The sequence below is a fragment of the Oryza brachyantha genome, chromosome 6 (genome assembly GCF_000231095.2).
Source record: "Oryza brachyantha chromosome 6, ObraRS2, whole genome shotgun sequence".
Taxonomy (NCBI): Eukaryota; Viridiplantae; Streptophyta; class Magnoliopsida; order Poales; family Poaceae; genus Oryza; species Oryza brachyantha.
In genome coordinates, this window is record NC_023168.2 from 13987448 (window position 1) to 14008477 (window position 21030).

Genomic DNA, 21030 nt, shown 5'->3' on the forward strand with positions numbered 1-21030 from the left:
AACAAGAGAGATGACAGTACCCTGTTTAGTTCCTAATTTTCCCCAAAAATATCATATCAAATCTTTGAACACCTAAATAGAGAAATAAACATAGATAAAAATAAAAATTAATGGTACTTACGGGAAAAAAAATCATAAGACGAATCTTTTAAGCCTAATTAGTATATGATTAGCCATAAGTGCTACAGTGAGCAACATGTGCTAATGACGGATTAATTATACTCAAAAGATTCGTCTCGCTGTATCCAAGCGAGCTAGGAAATTTGTTTTTTCATTCGTGCCCAAAACTTCTTCCGATATTCGGCCAAACGTCTAACGTGAAACCCATCCAAAAATTTTTAAAAACCAAACCAGCCCTAACCTAACGTTGAGATTTGCAAGTTAAGTCAAGATGGATCAAGATAGATAATCAGGAGCTAATGTCAGCAAGCTGCACGCAGGCCCGTTGTTAATGCATGAATGAATTGCTGGATAGTTTCGACGTAGCTGTTGCCCACTTTGTCGTCGTGAAAACTAACAAGTGATGGGCCAACTAGTCATCGATTGGTTTGATTAATTTGGCACGACGACGGGGATGATCCCGGTATCTTCCGGGCGATTGGCAGGCAGCGAGGAGTAGTACTGAACTTGCGTGTGTTTCATGGAGATTCTTCTTGGTCAGGAACAGCGACGGTTGAAGTTAATTAAGTTGACTTGACTCAGTGTGCTTTATGCAGGACAAAAATCTGCCATGTTATAGAAACGGGTAATACGTACAATATTTACATTATATATATATTAATGAGGAAAAAGATTTGCTTTTTTGACTTTGAGATTCGACGCTGGTCATACGATCTGTTAGAATAAATGGGCTAGGCCCAATTTAATTTAATTAACATCTCAATAGTCCACAATAAATGTTAGAGACAATAAAACCACTTTAGAGATTAAAAATGAAGCATCTCAACTTAAATAGGGAGTTATTGGAAATCCCTTGTTCACCGGTTGAGATGGGGGGCGGACTGCCACACACGCGCGCGCTGGTCGTGATCACTTACGCGCACAAGTGCTTGGGACGAGGAGGGCCACACCATTGCCTGAGTACCTGCACGGGTAGGCGATCAGGTCTTTTCATGCTCTCGCTCTTTGATCGGCCACCAACGGAGACAATTCTGTCTCAAATACCAGTGGAGGGCAATTATCAGGGCATAACACTTCCTCCTCTTTGTCCATGTTCGTTTCTAACATGCTACTGTTAGTAATGGTTTCATTGTTTTATATTCAGATGAATATTTATGCTTATTCTATACTAAGCATGATATTAGATTTACATCTCTTATTCACTAGTTTATTCTCTGAAATTGTCATGCTTATTGTCTTAATATTTTGGATTAAAATATGTCGAATTGTGACCATATTTCCAACAAGATCTTATTTGCATTTTATACGAGTATGTTTGGTTCATAGGATATGGGTGGATCGGAAGATTAGGTTTTTTTTAGTGTTTGGTTCGTGGACCATAGATGAATATAATGGTCATCTAAGAAATATTTTTTAAATATGTTGGGTAGATAAATCCGACCAATTTAACTGGATAGGACCGTTCAACCTTGCTAACTAGGATCATTAGTAAAGAATTAGTGATAGTTAGTATATTTTGTTTTTAATTAGTGATTATCATTTTAAGATTGGCGTTGGTCATGAATAGTCACGTGATGTGGATACAGCTACTCCATACTATCCACACCATTTCTGCAGTCGTTACTCAGGCAAGTAGTGTAACTATGCTTCATCTAGTTCTATTATTCAGCCTTAATCAGCGCTTAGTACCTCATAGGATATGGGTATCAGAGTATTATAACACTCCCTCCTCTCTGTCCATGTTCGTTTCTGACATGCTACGGTTAGTAATGGTTTCGTTGCTTTATATTCAGATGAATATTTATGCTTATTCTATACTAAGCATGATATTAGATTTACATCCCTTGTTCACTAGTTTATTCCCTAAAATTGTCATTCTTATTGTCTTAATATTTTGAATTAAAACATGTCGTACTGTGACCATATTTCCAACAAGATCTTTACGTGTTATAAGATTTGTATTTTATGCGTGTATGTTTGGTTCGTAGGATATGGGTGGATGGGAAGATCAAGTTTTTTGGTAGTGTTTGGTTCATGGACCATGGGTGAATATAGCCGTCATCCAAGAAATATTTCTCAAATATATTGGATGGATAAATCCGACCAATTTGGCTGGATAGGACCATCCAACCTCGCTAACTAGGATCACTAGTAAAGAATTAGTGATAGTTACTTAGTATATTTTGTTGTTAATTAGTGATTATTATTTTAAGATTGGCGTTGATCATGAATAGTCAGGAGATGTGGATACAGCTATCTCCATACTACCCACACCATTTCTGCAGTCGTTACTTAGGCAAGTAGTGTTGTACATCCAACGATGGTCCATCTAGTTCTATTATTCAGCCTTAATCAGTGCTTAGTACCTCATAGGATATGGGTACCAGAGACCAACGCTAACCATAGCATAGCACTCAGATCGAGCTAGTAAATAGAGCCTAACAACTTGGTACCATTCGCTCTAAAAACTTATAACAAAACTAGACGAAGACTTAAAGAACATTAAAGTACGTTGTAAATGTATATCCATCTACATGATGGCAACATATGTATTTGGTTTTGTAAATATCATTGTATGGGAGAAAGAACTAATCATGAGCGAACAAAAGAAAGTTGGCAAAACCATTGAAGAACCAAAACAACCCCAACGAAATTTCACAAGCATGTGAAAACCCAATTTTTTTATAAACATAATCTAAAACTAGCTATTTCACTTATCTTTGACAGCATCCCTTATATTTAGTAGTTACTTGTATTATTAGTTTGGATGTGGAAAGTGTAGATCTACAGGTTATTTGGATGGTGCAATATATAAATCACTTCAGATGACAAAGTGGCAATATTTCTGGATGTGATTTGATCTATTACCCAAAGTACAGGGACCATTTCGAACCCATTTTTGGAGAATAAATAAAATAAAGCAATAAAAGCTGCAGTCAAATACTTAAACTAATTATTGTAGAGGTTTCAAAAATCCAATATGCATCACATCACACATATTTTGGTGGCAACCAAGCGTTCCAATGCTCAGGATATATAATACCACATTTGACAAAGAATTGCTATGCAACCTGAAGATTCCTACATCATGTGCTGGTTGGGCCACAAATTGGATCGAGCTCCAACATGCGGTCCACATCTAAAATTCTTTTGGGCCGTAAGCCCTAAAAGAAACCGGTTCCACAAAAAAAAAGGTCACGGTCAGTGCACCATGGTCTAACTAGTTATATATTCGTGCTAATGCTAGGGCAATATTTAGTAATGCATATCAAGTACTTAAAAGGCTATGTTTTGGCAATTAATATATAACCTAATCTAAAAAACAACAGATAGATTTAGTTGGATACTATTCCCTCCGGTCAAAAATATTTGTCGTTTAGAACAATATTCAATCAAAATTCTAAAACTCCTCCAAGAAATTTTGTGGTATAAAAAATTTATAAAATCTACTAAAATCTAACAAATTTATGATATCATGATAATACTTTTTAAGGAGAATTTGTGCGTATTATTTGTCTATATTTCAATTAAGGATTTAAAAGTTTATTACCAGAGGGAGTATAATACATACTGGCAATCACATTAATTATGTACTTACCATTGATCTAGTCTATAAATAGTAAACATGTACCCATTACCAGAAAGTCATTCGCAATTGAAGACCATGTAGAAATCTAGGGAAAGAATCTAATGGGCAACATATAGGAATGGTGTTGTGCTTGAGCGGGTATCGAAGGCTCATTACCATGACTTCTCTGGTGTTAATTTATATCAGTGTGGTTTTCCAGTTAATTTTATATGTGCAATCGTCAGTTTGTTAGACCATTTCAATGGTTGTAATTCAACCATGTTTGATGAGCCCAAAAGTTAGCTTTGTTCATTAGTATGAAACATTATATAGATCATTCTAATTTTTAGGCAAGATGCTGCCATAGTGCCATGAGATATAGATCTCAGTCATAGTTCATTCTTCTTTCTGTGAAAGAACCTTTCATGCATGGATTGAGAAATGATGACATTATTTTCTTTTCTAAAGACAAGCCTCTTGTTTTGTTACTTCTTACATCGGTTTAGTTGCATATATACCAGATATTGTTGAGAATGACAACAGGGTATTTAAACTTCAAAGTACACAGTCTGTTTTGATCCTGTGTTTTCTGTTGTCAAATTCATGCCATAGTTTCTGGTATGGCAATACTTTTTCGCATTTTGTAGGAAATTTGATTTGTTCTGGATGCTTAAACTTTGGACCCTAAGTTATTTTTTCCCTTCGGAAATGGACTATCTCGACCTTCGTATTCAAAGATCATTCCTATAAATTAAACATGATATGGGATTTACACATACGCATGCCTTCCGTGTTAGTATTTGTCATTGATTATGCATATGGGCAATCCAATATAACAGTGTAAATCTCCAACTTAATCCTTATCTTTTCACATGCTTACAATACAAAATTTGAATTTTGAAACTTAAATTTGGAGTTGATTTTAATTTTTTTTCATCATAGCTTATTTTCCAACTTTTTCTTTGGATTACTAAGAACACATATGTAAACATTTTATTCACAAAATATTTTTAATCATCAATAAATTTCATGAACTCTGGTTCAGCCAGATATTCAGGCAGTGTGAGTCATTTCAGCATTTTCTGTGTTAAAGATTCCTTTCATGAGCATTGTGGTGAATGGTACTCTTGCTATAATTTGTTCGAGTTAAACTCAAGTGCAGATCCATAAATTGAATTCAAAGAAAGTGGACACATAATATATCTATTATTATTAGATATTGGGATCAACAATTGAACAGAATATGAGATGTCAGAACTTGTCGTCTTTATCAAAATTGCTGATCAGGTGGAGCGCAGAAATAAAAAGATTTAGGCCATAATGCCTGAGTTATTACTAGAGCTATAGCTCCATAACATTAATAATAGAGAACATACGAAAGAAAATTTGAATTGCAAAGATGCATCAATATATGTGTCCGTTTGTACTCCATCTGCATCTGATGTGCAAATTTTCTGGAGATAAGGACCAGTTCTTTGTGAATTACTACATCCAGTCCCATCTGTACATGTACGATTTTGGTAACATATGAAGTCTTCAATATGCAACTTTCTGTCAAAATATCACATGATCGAGGAGGGGATGGAACAAATTAATAGATGGTGGCTCACAGTGTGAATGTCACATGGGCAGAGATGGCTAAAAGTCTAGTGCTCTCCATCTGATTCTGGCAGCTCTCTGGTAAAATGTGTGGAAATTTAGAAACTTGGCATGCTTTATAAAAGCACCAGGGCTGATGTAGAACTGAACTTCTTTGTTGAACAACTGGGAACATTTCTCCAGACTACAGGGAGGCTCTATCATGATCGAGAGGAGGTGTTCATGGAAGATCTATTTTCATGGCAGCAGCGGCCAGCTAGAATGTGTTGGAATTTGGCCCATCTTCGTGGCCCATTCAGGATAAATTCCAAAACAAGTAGTGGTTGTTGGTTTAGTCCGACCTTGTTAGCTAAAGGTGGTGCACACCAACAAACGATCCGCGTTGCCTCAAGGACGAATGATCTCGTTCATCTACATCGACGGTATGCTACATGTACTATTTGTGCTAATTCAAGCACCTACAAATCCACCTTTAATTTTTGATATGTCTGCTTGCTGCTAGCCCTAGTTTACATCATACTTTTCAATATCGATGAAATTCGCTCAATTTAAAATCTGGACTTAAAGTAATACCCATATTTTCAACTGAATGTGTGCCAGGTAACAGTTGTACCATATACTACCTCCGTCCCTAAATGTTTGACGTCGTTGACTTTTTTTATACACGTTTGACCATTCGTCTTATTCAATTTTTTTAAAACAATATGTAAAGCTATATATGTATAACAATAAATAAAATGATATAAAAATAACTAATAATTATGTAAATATTTTGAATAAAACGAATGGTCAAACGTGTATAAAAAAATCAACGGCGTCAAACATTTAGGGCCGAAGGGAGTATATTGATTTCGTTTGAGATTGGACCACTTTATTTAGGCCAGCTAGTTCTTTCTTCTAGCCGATTCAAATATGTTTTGAGCTAATTCGCCAGGGATTGCGATGTTATATACTGATCAAAATCTAAGCAACAAGAGATTAATTATAGGGCAACCATTTCAATTGTACGCGTTGGTCAATCAACTATCAAGCTAATCGAAGACCCCATATACGATTTAATTAGTACTTAAGCCTCTGCTGCAAATTGACAGTCCTATGAACACTTCTGATGTAGGTCTGTTCCAATTTTCATCGCGAGACTCCGGAATCTGGAAAGGTCAAGCCTGCCTGAAGAATGAGTCCCAAAGCCTGAAGAAAAATGCTTTTCTCGCTCGTTGAATCATTGTTTGCCACAGAAATTATAGATATTAACGACTTACATATCGCTGTTCTGAATAAAAATGCGTTTCTGATTATATTTTATCTGGACTTTTGGGTTGTTCAGAGTCTTCAGGTTGGACTTTCCGAAATTGAGGCCCAATTCATATTTCAAGTCTTCAGTTTGGACTACTAGCTAGCTAGCTAGGAGCAGTCAGAAATGTTCCTGTTCATGTTTCCCAATCAGTTACTGGTATTTCTGAGCACGAGTCAGAACTTGGTCCTCGTCGTTTGCATTATTTTTTTTAAAAATATAGTTCTAGTCAATATGTCATCTCCTATAGTATTGTTCTAGCGGCAGGCATAGTGGTTCATCTGACAAAGGCAGCCATGCCGAGTTGTTGACAAAGGCCACCTGGTCAGGCCATCACCATGGAAACAGCTCGCTTTCTTTGCAATCATTGATTCTTCTTTTTTACTACTAGAAAGGGATCCTAACTGTAGTTATTATGTAATCCTATTTGTTATACATTGCAAGACTTTCTAAATTTATATAGATCTATTCATGTATTAATATATATGTTTTATATATATTTAAATTCATCAACATATAAATAAATCCAGACGAGACCAGAAAGTTTTATAATACAAAAATATAAAAAATATTGGTTAATATGGCACTTGACTCACACTCATATAGACTCTGTCTGCCAGATCAATTTAAGAGAAGTGGCCGATGAGAATCCCAAAAACAAATATAGTTATCTTGCTTCCATCAACTACCAAAGATTGTCCATTTTTATACCAGTAGCATATGTTTCCTACAATACTAGCTGCTTTATATTTTAGAACGGCTTGTGTATGTTCGTGAGAAGAGCAGTCGTTTTAGCCTGCTCCCCTGCTCTACCAATGCATTCTTAACTGCTGCAAACCTTCTGAGGATGCCCCTCATTAGTGAAAGCAACCAATATTTATCCGGTTCGAAGGCCAACAAATTTAAGCAAACAGGGCAAGGAGCAGAGATCAATAATATATCAATCTGGTATGTACAGAACGACAGTTGTCTATTTGATATACACAGACAACTAAACAAACAGGTAGAATGGATAGCCTACTTGCTTGTTTGTCTGTAGAACATTTAATACATTATTTTTCTGTCTTATATTTGTTATATGCAACCGACATTTTTTCTCTAAGAAATAATATTGCGTGGAACTTAGGAGCACGTGCCTAAGCAACGAAGAGACATCATTCAAGTTTTTGTTGAGTTAATAATATCACGTATGATGATTGACGTGAATGTATATAGAGACAGCTATTGTCTTACTGTTGTACATGCCCTTAGCAGCCACAATTGATGATACCAGCAATAGCGGTGTCACTTGGGAGCTGTGGACGTGGAATGTGACTTTTGCATTCTTGTTTTTAACAGATGTAATTATAGCTATTGAACTAAAAAAGATTGGATATAGTAATTAGTAATTTGTAAATTCTATTATAGCTATTGAATCTTATAGTAGAAATCTAGTGGCATTGCCCATGAGATCTTCGCTAACTAATTTTGTAATTTCGTCAATAAGAATAATATCAGTTAAGTTACTAACTTATAATCTCAGTAATCGTAGAAAAGGAGATAGATAAGAAGAAAGTGATGAAAAACTAGAGAAGAGTCTACTTTTGTCTTTTGACGATGATTATATACATATGTTCAGATTCATTAAAATCTATACAAACTTTTATAACTTGAAATAGAGATAATAAGAAAAAGACCAAATTTAGACGAGATAACTGTTGGGGAGGATATACCTTTTCTTATCTTATAGGAAACTAAACTACCGTCCCGATATACATGCATAACATTCTAATCACATGGAGAGATCACCTAACTAGGTGTCTAAGTCGTACGTCCGTCCGTCAACCAGTACGTACGTTCGAAAGAAAGAACAAAAAAAAAAATCGGGCCTTTTTGTTTCCGAGCAATTTTTTAAGTACACATTAAATGTTTGGACACTAATTACAAATTAAATATAGACTATTAATAAAATCCACCTCATACTCTGGACTATTTCACGAGACGAATCTATTGAGTCTAATTAGTCCATGATTAGTGAATGTGATGCTACAGCAAACATTTGCTAATCATGGCTTAATTAGGCTTAAAAAATTATCTAATAAAATAGTATTTATTTATACAATTACTTTTGTTATCGGTCTATATTTAATATTACTAATTAACGTCTAAACATCCAATGAATATTCACTGGATCAAACAGCCAAGACGAAGAAGAAAACAGTGGCGGGCGATATGGACGCGGATTCAGTGACATTACACCGTGATATTCTCGGTAACATTTTATCACTGACGCGCGAGCCCCATATGGGTCCAGACACATATAGAGCCCATATGTCAGTGACAGAATGTCACCGAAAATGTCACGGGATAATGTAGTTGAATCCGGATCCGGGCGGGGCCCGTGGGGCGGACGTCTCGGTGAACTGCTTCTGAATCCTGATGGCCTAATGCGCAGAAAACGTCCGTCAGGGAGATGGAGACGTCGATCGCGCGCGGAACAGCACACGAACCCAGCCAAACTCCCAAGTCAAGCGTGGGGCCGCCTGCCTGCCGGCGAACCGGTCGCCGGCCGATCTCTCTGCGGCAGTGCAGCTAGCCTCATTTCTCTCTCGTAATTATCCGCGGTTAATTTGCAACTGATATCCATCCGATAATATATATATATATAGTAATGCATCCATCCATCCATCGACTGCGCGCATGACCGATCGATCGATCTCTCTGCCACACCGTCGGCGGCCGTACGTCGGCCGGCCGGCCTGCCTGCCATGGCGTAAGCTGACAAAAGACGAAATTAATTTGGAGCAGCTGCATGCAGGTGTGTACTACTGTGCGCGGGGCTGAGGGTGTCCCACGCAAGGTTGTTGTACGTAGGATCGGATCGGATTACTAATTAAGTAGGATGGTTCTTGTTTTCGACAAGTATTGTAGAGTAGGATCGTGGTACTCGTTTGTGCTGAACCCCTACGCCGGGGCAATTCACCTCTGATGGACCAAAACAATCACCTACGACGGGTAAATAATTAACTTCATTTCATCTCCGACAGGTGGAGGCCTGTCACTACTAACAATCTACAAGCGGGTTCATAGCTTCAGCCCATCAATATTGTGAATTGCTCAACTAAGCAAATTAAAATAATAATAAAAAAGAATCCCAGAAGCCCTAGCTCCCTACATGCCAAACAAATTCCTCAAAAATTCACATTAGCGGAAAAATTCCCCCAAATTTCCTACACATTGCTGATCACCCTTCCCCCGCGGTGAGAGAGGAGTCTCATGTCATCATCTTCGGCATCGAGGGGCTCATCGATCTTCAACTCAAAGCTCCTCGGACCGACATCATCCGTCCCATCACGCATTATCAAACCATACAAGATGAGCCCTAACATTGTGTTAACGCCAGATTTTAGCAAATTATCGTTATGGATTAAATCATGATTAAAGACCGAATTGGATAGGAAACAGGGCAATCGGACAGAAGACCAAACGACATATGACTCAGATTCAGCCGATGGAGTCTGGATCAGACAAGGAATAGAGCCCGATTGGGCCTGGGATGCTGCAAATAGATTTGGAAGTAACTAAAGTCTGTGTAACTTAGTTTTAAGCATATATTAGAGTTTGTTTAGGATTTTATCTCTAATTAGAGTCCGTGTGTTATAGATTAGTTATTAAATATGGATCCGTACCTAGTTAAGTTAGTTATTTTCTAGGATATAAATAGGGTATCCCGTAGCTTTGTAAAAACAACAATTAGTTCAATACACACGTATTCGGCGCATCGCCAACCTTTTCGACAAGAGCGAGCTTTTGGCGTGAGGTTTGTCAGTTTCGCAATGTAGTTCATGTCTGTCAACGCGTCAATCGGCTAGAACAGGACTGTCTCGATTTAGTTTGATCTCCTGTCTAGTTGTTCGACGGTTTATCTGATGCTTGTTGTTACTTTTGATCTGTTCTCGATTTGAAGTAGTGATAGGTTCTCAATCAAGCCCTCACGAGTTCGTTATTCGACTTGTCAATATGAATCTAGTCAACTTGATTCTGCCTCGGTTTAGTCCAATCAGTTTAGCTAGCTGGGTTTGTATTAGCAGATCGGATCAAGTACTCGTGAGGGCTTATTGCTGGAGTTCTAGCCAGCATTATCTTAAGTAATTCATCGACTTATCTATTAAGCTTATGGATCTTCATGTTTTCTATAGTTATATTGAATCTGATTGCATACTGTCTCGGTTTGGTCCGATCTATATAAGTTTGGTTTGATCTGCCTATAGAGCTTGTCCGATCTATTATGTTTAGTAGGCGAGTTGATAGATTACGCTGGTTTGGTATTTAATTACTTGCACATCGCAATATTGCATTGATTTCATGCATGGTTACGTTTAGATCTAAACTGTCTTGATTTAGTCCGATCTTCTAGTTCTAGCGTGAGCATGTATGCAATTAGTTATTATTGTTTTGTGTTAGTAATTAGTAAAGCAATCCAGTTTTACCCTAATTTACACGCTTAATGTTCTATCAGCTGCCGACTGCATGTGCGATAAGTGCTAAATCGGTCCTATCAGCTGGTTAATCTTAAAACTATCTCGGTTAAGTCCGATCTTTTAAGATAAATTGGTTGATTGGATTATTCGACGATTATACTACTCATAATTTAGCCGATAGGGCATACTTTTACATGATATCATGAAATTCTTGTAAAGTCGATTGTTTAACAAATTGGCTAGGGTCCTGAAGTAGTATCGGTCGTCTGACCGATAGCAGTTTTAGGTTTAACTGCTTTCTATGTATTTTATATCTTGTCAGTTACAGAATCAAACTGACTGGCATGTCCAGTTTATGAGATTTAGGTCTTGCACTGGAGTATTCTGAGAAACGACTCCAAGGCCTTCATGTGTAATACGTTGGATCATGTTTTCGACGTCAACACGTTGTCAACAACAACCTCAATGGCATGGGTTGCAACATCAGCGTCATTACCATTGACCTCACAGTGGGGAGGAGTCGGTGCCGCCGATGGAGGAGCTTCTGGGTCTATGGACCCCGAGCACTAGAACAGTCATATCAAGGCCACCGAGTGCCACCGCAACCGTTGGATCTATGGCCCCAAAGCATCGTTAGCATCATTGCCATTGACCTCATAGTGAGAAGGAGCCGCTACCGCCGATGAAGGAGTAGCTACCGGATCCAGGGACCTCGAGCACCAGAACAGTCGGATCAAGGCCACCGAGTACCACTGCAACTTCTGGATCCGAGGGCCCAAAGCATCGTCAGCATCATTGCCATTAACCTCACAGTGGGGAGGAGCCAGTGTTGCCGATGAAGGAGGAGCTATCAGATCCAAAGACCCCAAGCACCAGAACAGTCGTTTCAAGGCCCTCAAGTGCCACCACAACTCGATCCGGAGCCCCAAAGCATCATCACCGTCGCCCCGCCGTCGGATCCGAGGACCCTGAGCATCGCCGCCATCGGATCCGTGGGTCAGAGGGCCACTACTGCCACATGCATCTGAAGCTTCTTGCCACATGGGGGGAGCGAAGAGAGGACATAGCATTGGGAGGAGGAGGAGGAGTTGGCGTTGTTGAAGAGGCAGCGTGGAGAGGAGGCGGTGTTGGCTTGGGAAGTTGTGGCCGTCTGATGAGGAAGTGGCCAAGGAGAACGGGAAGAAGAAGAGGAGGAGGAGGAGGAGGGAGTGAGTGAGGACGAGTGTGCAGGGAGGGGCTCTATGCCGTGCAGATTAGATTTTAAAGCCTGACCCCACTATAACTTTACCTATGATAGGTTTTATTTTAAAAGCGCTAGAGGTGACGCACCCATTATCATAGGTAAGGTGTACTTATGATGGGTCTTATTAATTTAAACTTATCAGAGATATACGACCACTCAGAGACGAGACTTTGTGTGATGGTGCACTAGATCTATTTACAAATAACCAAGATAGAGGATCTTTCGTAGTGAGGGGTGGTGGAGTGCTGGTGGGAGAGGGGAGAGGGCAGCGCGGACAGGGTTAAAATAATCCGCTTGTTTCCTAAAGGCACCGCACCTATAATACATTTTATATATGTTTTTTTTTGTCTCATGGAGATGGAGAAAGCCTCATAAGTGCTAGTTCTAGAACCACCACCAATAGGACTGGGATATACTATCAAATTTTTTTGATTAATTTGTTTTGTGTATAGAATATATGAACTCAATTTGTATGGAAATATAGCACTAATAATACATGACATACAAAGATAGAGATATTTGTTAATAAAGGGTAATATGAAACTGCACACTAGAGCCAATATGTTTATTTGATAGAGGTTTTGAAAATGAACCACTGATAGGTAAATACCCTAATTCCATGATGGTACTAACTCTCGTATAATCTATATCCTTATACCACAACGATAATAAAAAAAAGTAGCTATAGAGATATAGAGATAGTATAATTTGATATAATCTGATTTAGACAGTACTGCATTATATCATATGATATCATGATATATATCTCGACACCGACCAACTTAGACTCATCCTTTTCCCATATCATTTCTCGGTTTTTTTGCACGTATGTTTTCTGAACAGTTAAACTATGTATTTTTTATAAAATATTTTTATATAGAAATTGATCACCTCACATTTTTAAAACAGATTTTCAATCTGTATTAACTAATTATACTTTGTATACTATAAAATAATTATTAGAAATAAAACAACATTTCATCTTTCATCCAGAACGCAGCCTTGGTCAGTCTCAACCTCTCATCTGGCCCGATCGCTGGCAAGGGAAAGGTCAAGGTTCCTCAACAGCTAGCGGCTGACACGACGGCAGCTTCCTGTGAGCTAGCTGGCGCACGGCCAGCAGCCTGCGCATACTACTGTACACCACACTACACATATGGATGGATGGCCAACCGACTGCGATGCATCATTGGGCGTGGTCAGGTGGCTGTCACCTCGGCTCTCTGGTGGTTAATGCTCCACAGTGTGTCCCCTCGTCGGCTTCTCGGATCACTCCAAAAATTCTCTTACCATATGCATATGCATGCATCAGAGAGTCAGCTACCTCTAGTTACCTGCTGCGACTGCTACTCTCTAGCTCGCCGGACCTCACCTACACAAGCTGCTCAAAAGCTGAAAAGTCCAGGTCAGGCGTGCTGGTGTGGCACATAGAGATTTTGTAGTCCGTTCTCATATCGGGTGTTTGAATATTAATTAGTAATATTAAATATAAATTAATAATAAAACTAATTGTATGAATAAAGACTATTTTATTAAAAAAATTTAAGCCTAATTAAGTCACGATTAGCAAATGTTTACTGTAACATCACATTCGTTAATTATGGACTAATTAGGCTCAATAGATTTGTCTTGTAAAATAGTCCAGAGTATGAGATGAATTTTATTAATAATCTATATTTAATACTTCTAATTACTGTCTAAACATTCGATAGACTATAATAGGTTAGGTTAGAAGAAAACAAACAGGGTCTAATATATATGCCTGGCCTTATCTTTGGCTTGAATTGCATATTGTATGCATTGCATGGTTGAAAACTTTCATGTACATTCCTCGGAACAGTGAGGGCTGCTAGCGTACTCCTGATTGCTCACAGTCACCACAGTGCCCTCCATTTTTTGTGTTCTTCTGGAGCAGTGGTCGCAGGTGACAGACAGGTCAGTGGATGGGAAACAGTACGTGCTACTGCTACCAAAGTACTTCTCCGATCTAAAATGTAAATACTCTGATGATTTAAATCTGGTACTAATACATAAACATTTTTCTTACTATCTATAATACTAATTATTCTATCAATTATTTTTATTTAATTTTTTTATATTTTATCCCCACCTACTATATCCTCCCCTCCATCCCTTGTAGTGCTATAATCATGTTTTTTAATCTTAATCTCGACTAAACAAGAAAAGAAAGGATAGAGGTAGTAAGTACCAATCCTCAAATTAAGGGGAGAATAGGTTAGGCGAATAGCAGTATTGCTATATTGCAGAGTTGACGCCTGCGTGCAGCTCAGTGCCTAGCCTAGCAGCTAATTGATTGATCAGTACTTTCTGTTGTATATATGCAGTTACTGTTTTCGAAAGGAATTTGATGAATTGGTATTTTGCATGCAAGAAAACTCAGATTTTTGTTTATGCATGTATGACCAGACCAAGTAAAGGTAAGGCAAATTACATATAGAAGTAATAAGGCCAGCTAGGGTTTTGAACTTGAAAATTATTTTACAAGGTCCCCACACTTGTCCATTTCGTCAAATGTAATGAGGTTTTTGTCCATAAATTAACAGGAAAAAAGATAACTTTTTCAGGGTCTTGAGACTTTGGCCATTACATTCTATAACAATATGGTTGATCTAGCTAGCTTAAGCTAAGCAGAAATTAACAAAGGAAGCACTTTTAGTCAAAGTACTATAGTGATGTAGTTCTAATGTGGATAAGGGCATAGGAAAAAAAAATCAAGATTAATTCAGAACCACGGGACATGTTCAATTTTAGAAAATTCTTGGACTTCTGACAAAAGTAATGGAGAAGTACATATCCACGGGATGGAAAATGTGGACAAATTAATGTAGAGGGCCCTGAAGTTGAATATATGGTGCCTAGTAATTGTATTGACACACAGAAGTAATTAATGATGAAGTATATATCCACGGATGGAAAATGTGGACAAATAGAGGGCCCTGAAGTTGAAAATATGGACACACAATTTTAATTGATCTTGTGCATAGTAACTGTATTGACTAACTTGTCTAACAGAGTGCTAAATTAGAATCTATCTCTAATCATTTGATAAAGACCTTTAGTATTGTTTTGTCTAGCTACTTAATATACAGTTTGTTAACCAGAACAGTAGCTAGCTAGCTAGCTACTCAGCCAAGCAGGAAAGTAGCGCAGGCCTGACTAGCCATTTGGAGGATAGTTAACCAAACATATGCAGTCAGCAGGGAACATAATAGCAAGGCTAATAATATAACCAATAAGGTAGCTTTAAGACTTATTGTAGTCTTCTCGATCTCAGCTCACTCATATAATAGTTAGCTCTTCATTGTTAATAAATAACTCACATATTTCTTTCACATAGTTTTTTTTGTTCTTGTGCCCGAGTTGCTTATAGCCCGTGCTTCTACTCTCTCTCCTCTCCTCTCTCCTCCACATCAATATTTAGTCGGCTTGTAGCTTACTATTATACTTGCTCTAAATTAGCTAAGCGACCGGGTGAAGCCCTGTGGGAAATATCTTACCTGCATGCATCTTGATTTAAAACCTATAAAATTATGCATTACAACCAATGATATTAGGTAGTAGCTATCTAGCTAACTATTTCATTTATATCTCTTTTACAATACAATATCTCTTTTCATCTTTCTAGTTCAAAAAGGAAGTATTATTTTAAAGTAGCCCACATTTCGATGAAGGATAATTTTTTCTCAGAAAAAAGTAATATATTTGCTCTGAGTAATGCTAATATACTACTCATATCATAAAAGAGTGCAGGTAAACTGTAAGTATTGTAAGGCTACATATATAGGATTGTTATTTGGAACATTAACGTACAAATGCAAGCTTACATATAATTATATAAAAAATATTTACTAGGTTATCGCGGTTATATTCAATTTAATGTATATAGTATCCACATATTCACAATATCTTTTTATACACTTTCAACCACAAAATATATATCCCAAACCAGATGATTTTGTTAATTGAGGCAATTTTAATTAGAATCTGATCATACAAACTTTTATATATACGTGATTTACTTTAATATAGGACAATCACGTGTTAATGTTAATTAATAACTGAAACTATAATTACTATTGCAGTTCAATTGTCAGTTACGTTCATAATAGCTACAACCTAGTGACTAAAATCCTGAAGGGTGCCATGCATAGGTGAAAGATTAACCATAAAGCATCCTTTGTGACAAATGAATGGCAGAGAAGGTTTTAATAAATTGAATTACTAATTCATTTTAAATTCTTGCACTGCAAAAGAGCCCTAAAATTGGTAGGAGACTGTAACTATAGCCGTTATAGTCGCAACTTCTGCACCTTGTGTTAAATTAAAAAAACATCAATATTGTTAATTAAGAGCAGTATATTAGGCTGGTTAACTTCAAAATGACATATTAATATATACTGTGTGGACCTACATTCTATTGATACACTAAAGAAATTGTTGTGCATATATAGTACTTCGATCCCTATGATTTATGATTTTTTATACATTGACTTTTAGGCATATCTTTCACTATTCTTCGTATTAATTTTTATACAATTAAATATGCAAAAAAAAGTCATACTTAAAGTTCATTTAGTGATAAAGCAAACCACAATAAAATCAGTAATAGTCAATTACTTATTTGAATAAGATGAATGGTGGAACATATATTCAAAATTAAACAACATTAAATATAAAATAAACCGGAGGGAGTATATATATGAAATTGGTCGTGACGGCTTATGGTCCTATATATAGACATAATTATGCTCACGAAATAAGCTAGCTGAGTGCATATACTTATCTTTAAGTCTATATGCACTTTTTTCAGAAAGAAAAGGAAATTCGTTTATATGAGAACTCAGGAAATAATGAGATATATTGATTATGCGCAACATGTGCACAGTATAAAAAAATTTTAATTAGTTAGGTAATTGCACAATTAACAAACATACGACTAATGTGGATTTTAAATTTGAATATGACATGATAAGATATACCTCCCAATGGTACCAAGACAAGAAAAAATGGGTTCTGATCATGCATGTGACCATATGTATAGAAAGTTAGAACCAGTAGTCCCACCCCAGCTACAGATGCTACTGCATGTCACTGAACACATAAGATATGTATTATATATGGTCTGGAAGCATGGTTAAATAAAATTAACAGTCTTATTAATAATTAATCTCATGGTGCAGTGTGCATATTTTGGAAGGCCTTGGGACAAGTACTTGAAAGATCTCACTCCAATGCCTTGATCGACATGGTCAGATCCAAAGTACTCAGCCCCAGAGCGGCCTTCTTGCTACTGCTGCTACCTGCTGTCTCTTCCTCCTCTAACCTCCCGGCATCCCCGCCGCGGCACCCGCCGTCGCCGCCGCCGCGGCCGCCATTGTCGCCACCTCGGAGCGACAGTGAAAGCGATAGTGCCAGCTGCTGCTTGTCACTGTCCACCTCCTGCTCATCCAAGAACGACGCAGCAATTCTCTTCCTCTTCTTGCTGGCTCTGCCACCACTGTGAGTGTGATCTCCCGCGTTCGGGCTCAGGCTCAGCTGCAAGTCCGGCGTCCTGCCGTTCTCCGCCGCCGCCGCCGCCGTCGTCGTCTTCGCCAGAATCGTCTCGAAGCGCATCGCGTCGTTCGCTTTCGTCTTTGCCCTCTGCGCCGAGCCGACGACACAGCACGTATATTTGTTTTGGTGTTGTGAGTTGTGTGTGACCAACTGAAAATGTACGTTTCGGTGTACAAAACCTACGAGATGTGTACGTACCTCGAGCAGGGAACCTAGGGCTTCGCTTGAGACCACGGGATCCGACGACGTCACGTTGCCGCCGCCGACGGCGCCTCGCCGCCGGAGATGGTGGTCGCCTGCTGCGAAGGCGGCGGCGCCCATGGTAGCCGCCGCTGACATTGTCCTCGAGAGCGAGCGGGAGCTGCTCCCGACCCAATCGAAGGTGCCGGCCTTTCCGGCGCCGTCTAGCGGGTGGTCGACGGTGGCGCCCGTGGTCGCCGAGGACACCCTTGTGGAGATGATGGCTTCCCTCACGTCGAACAGATGAGACGTCAGCTTCCCGTCTTTCCGGAAGATCATCTCGTGGATGAGACCTTTCGCCGGACCGTGGTCGCTGACGGCGGCGGCGGCGGCCCTCGCCGCCGCGTGCTGGTTGAACGCCCAGTCTTGATTCCTACACGCGTGAAAAATAAGAGATCGATTAGGGTTTCGACATGATCGCAGCACGCCCGCCATAGCTAGCAGATCGACCCTTACACACGTACGCTCTCCTTTTGCGTTAGTTACCTGAAGCTATTACAGTTCTTGAAGTCGAAAGTTTGCATGGGAGCTTGCTGCCGGCGTTGGAAGAGACCATACAGCCGGCTCGCCTCCGGCAAGCCGGGGTTCCTCGAGGCGAAGAACCCGCCGCCGTTCTCGCGCAGCAGCCTGGGGGAGAAGGGCGAGCTGCCAGCGCCGGCGGCGGCTCCCGCTGCAGCTCGCTGGAAGAACATGTCGTGGTGGAAACGATGTTCCCCTCTCCTCATGTTGAACTCCATGGGCGAAAACACTGAAAAATAATCGAAGCAACGAATTAAAGCTTAACGAAATGGATTCCATGGCTTACTCTCTGTATTCATGCTGGATGTATGTGATCAAATTAAAAATAATGGAGAGAATTGCGACAAGCACCTGATGAGATGGCTCCCCTCTCGTGTCCAGACTCATGGTCAAGCTTTTTGCTTCTGTACATCTGAGAGAAAAAAAAATAAAAAGGTCGACATGGATGAACAAGAAAAGAAAGTCAGGCATAGGAAATCTTCTGTGTGTGAAGAAGAAAAGAAAGAAAACCAGCATGCACACAGCTGCTAACTGCTAACTTGCTAAGCAGCTAGACATGAGAAGCTGGCTTGTTTTTTTCTTCCTAATCTGCTTTAATTTTACCTGCAAATGGCTTTTCACATGAGCAATGCTGAGACCCCTCACGTTCATCATCTGAAGCACCAGCTTTGGGGTTGCTCCTGCCACCACCAAGATTGACACAAGATTAATTAAGATGTTGAATCAATCAAAGAAATGTTAATTAGAGGGACAAAAATTTATTTCACAGTACGTAAGAGCTAGCTAGAAAAAAGCTATGAGATTGCAATTAATTCTACTCACTCTCTTGGCCGCCCAATCTCTCGACGGCGTGGACGAACGCCATGTGGAGGTCGGGCGTCCACCGCAGCCGGGGGAGCTTAGACCGGTTGTACTGCCGCACCGTCGGCACCCTGTCGCCGTCGGCCTTGCTGCTGCTGCTGCTGCTGTTCATCTCATGGTCCTTGGAATTGTGGTTGGTGCTGCTGTTGTTGCTGGAGCTCCTCCCTCCTCCTCCGGCGACTTCGCTCGTGCTACCGCCATCGTCGTCGTCATCGTCGTCTTCTTCGTCTCCGTCCTCGCCAACTTCCCCTTCCTCGCTGCCCTCGCCGAAGCCCTCGTTGAGGTCCAGAACCATGGCTGGTGGCAGAGAGTTCTCCGGAGATCTGATCTTGTCGTGATCATGCTCAAAAATCTCCACCACCTCCTTCTCCTTCACCTCCCCCATGGTTACTCGCTTCTAGCAACAAATCTTCTCTCTCCCCCTTGTCTCTCTATTTCTCTACCACCACCATGATAGGATTGGAATGATGTGGGGTAGAGGAGAGTAGGAACCAGGGAGGAAGTAGAGGAGGAGAATGTGATGTGAGAATAAGGGAGAGGGAGAAGCAAAAGCAAGCTAATGATGTGGGGGGGATAAAATAAGAGGAGGGAGGTGAAGGAGCAGAAATGGACAAGTATTCCATATTGACTAGTTTTCAAGACTGATATATACTCCCATTTCTTCCCTTTTTCTATAGTGTCAAGGAATTGGAAAGTATGCAGTTGCTGTTCTGTGAGAGGGGTGGTGTGGGGTAACACAATGTACATATATATGCTAGGAGGGGTGTGTATATAATTGGATGTGGCCCATGAAGGGGCTGATTGTCAATTAGCAACTGGAGGTGGGAAAGGAAGCAAAAGGGGTTGACACTTGCCTCTGATGATAACAATTGTTGGGTCTCCATGATTTTATCATATTGATTTCTGTTCCTAATCCATGTACGGTGTAAGATTTGAAAATTCATCAATGGCCTCAAGGCACATATATATTTAACTATGTAATTCTCTGCTGGTGAGCCAAATTTTCTGTTCAACAAGATTCAAACCAAACTTTTTTTTTTTGAAAGGTAAACCAAACTTTATGCATCCGCATGAATTAATTTGCTTCAAATATCATAGTATGACCCCTTCCATGAGGACTCCATGGATTTATCTTTTTCCTTTTTATCTAAAAAACATGGGGTGATCGTTATTTACAACGAAAAATAATTTGTAAATAAATATTTTATACACATGTTCTTAGCGTTCTAAAAGTAAATACCAAAAATAAAAAATGATGAAAAAACCTCAAAATCAACTCAAAATTCAAAGTTGAAAATTTAAATTTTGGTTTATAAGTATAAACATAAATGAAAAGATGGGAGTGTTGATCTCTTTTTTCCTAAAACTGAAGTTTATAATCTCCCGACCTGTATCTTTTCATTAACTTAACCAGTTTGTTTTCAGTGTTAGTTGTGTCATCTGTGATGCATATATGAATGATATTTATAGGATCAATCATATTCTTGAAATTACTCTTAGTAATAATTAAGAATATTCCTTTCGTACTATGCACAACTAGCTAGAGTATTGTGTA

The 21030-nt window shown here is 39.2% G+C and overlaps 1 protein-coding gene across 1 annotated transcript; it reads right to left on the bottom strand.

Moving 5' to 3' along the window:
• Positions 1 to 17309: 17309 nt before the first annotated feature.
• Positions 17310 to 19998, bottom strand: LOC102715027. The gene is made up of 6 exons (XM_006656083.1): positions 19437 to 19998; positions 19218 to 19294; positions 18966 to 19026; positions 18582 to 18843; positions 18054 to 18468; positions 17310 to 17942 (listed from the first exon to the last, which is right to left on the bottom strand). The coding sequence occupies exons 1-6, from the start codon at positions 19858 to 19860 to the stop codon at positions 17526 to 17528; spliced, it is 1656 nt and encodes a 551-aa protein (XP_006656146.1). The 5' UTR covers positions 19861 to 19998; the 3' UTR covers positions 17310 to 17525.
• Between the last annotated feature and the right edge of the window lie 1032 nt (positions 19999 to 21030).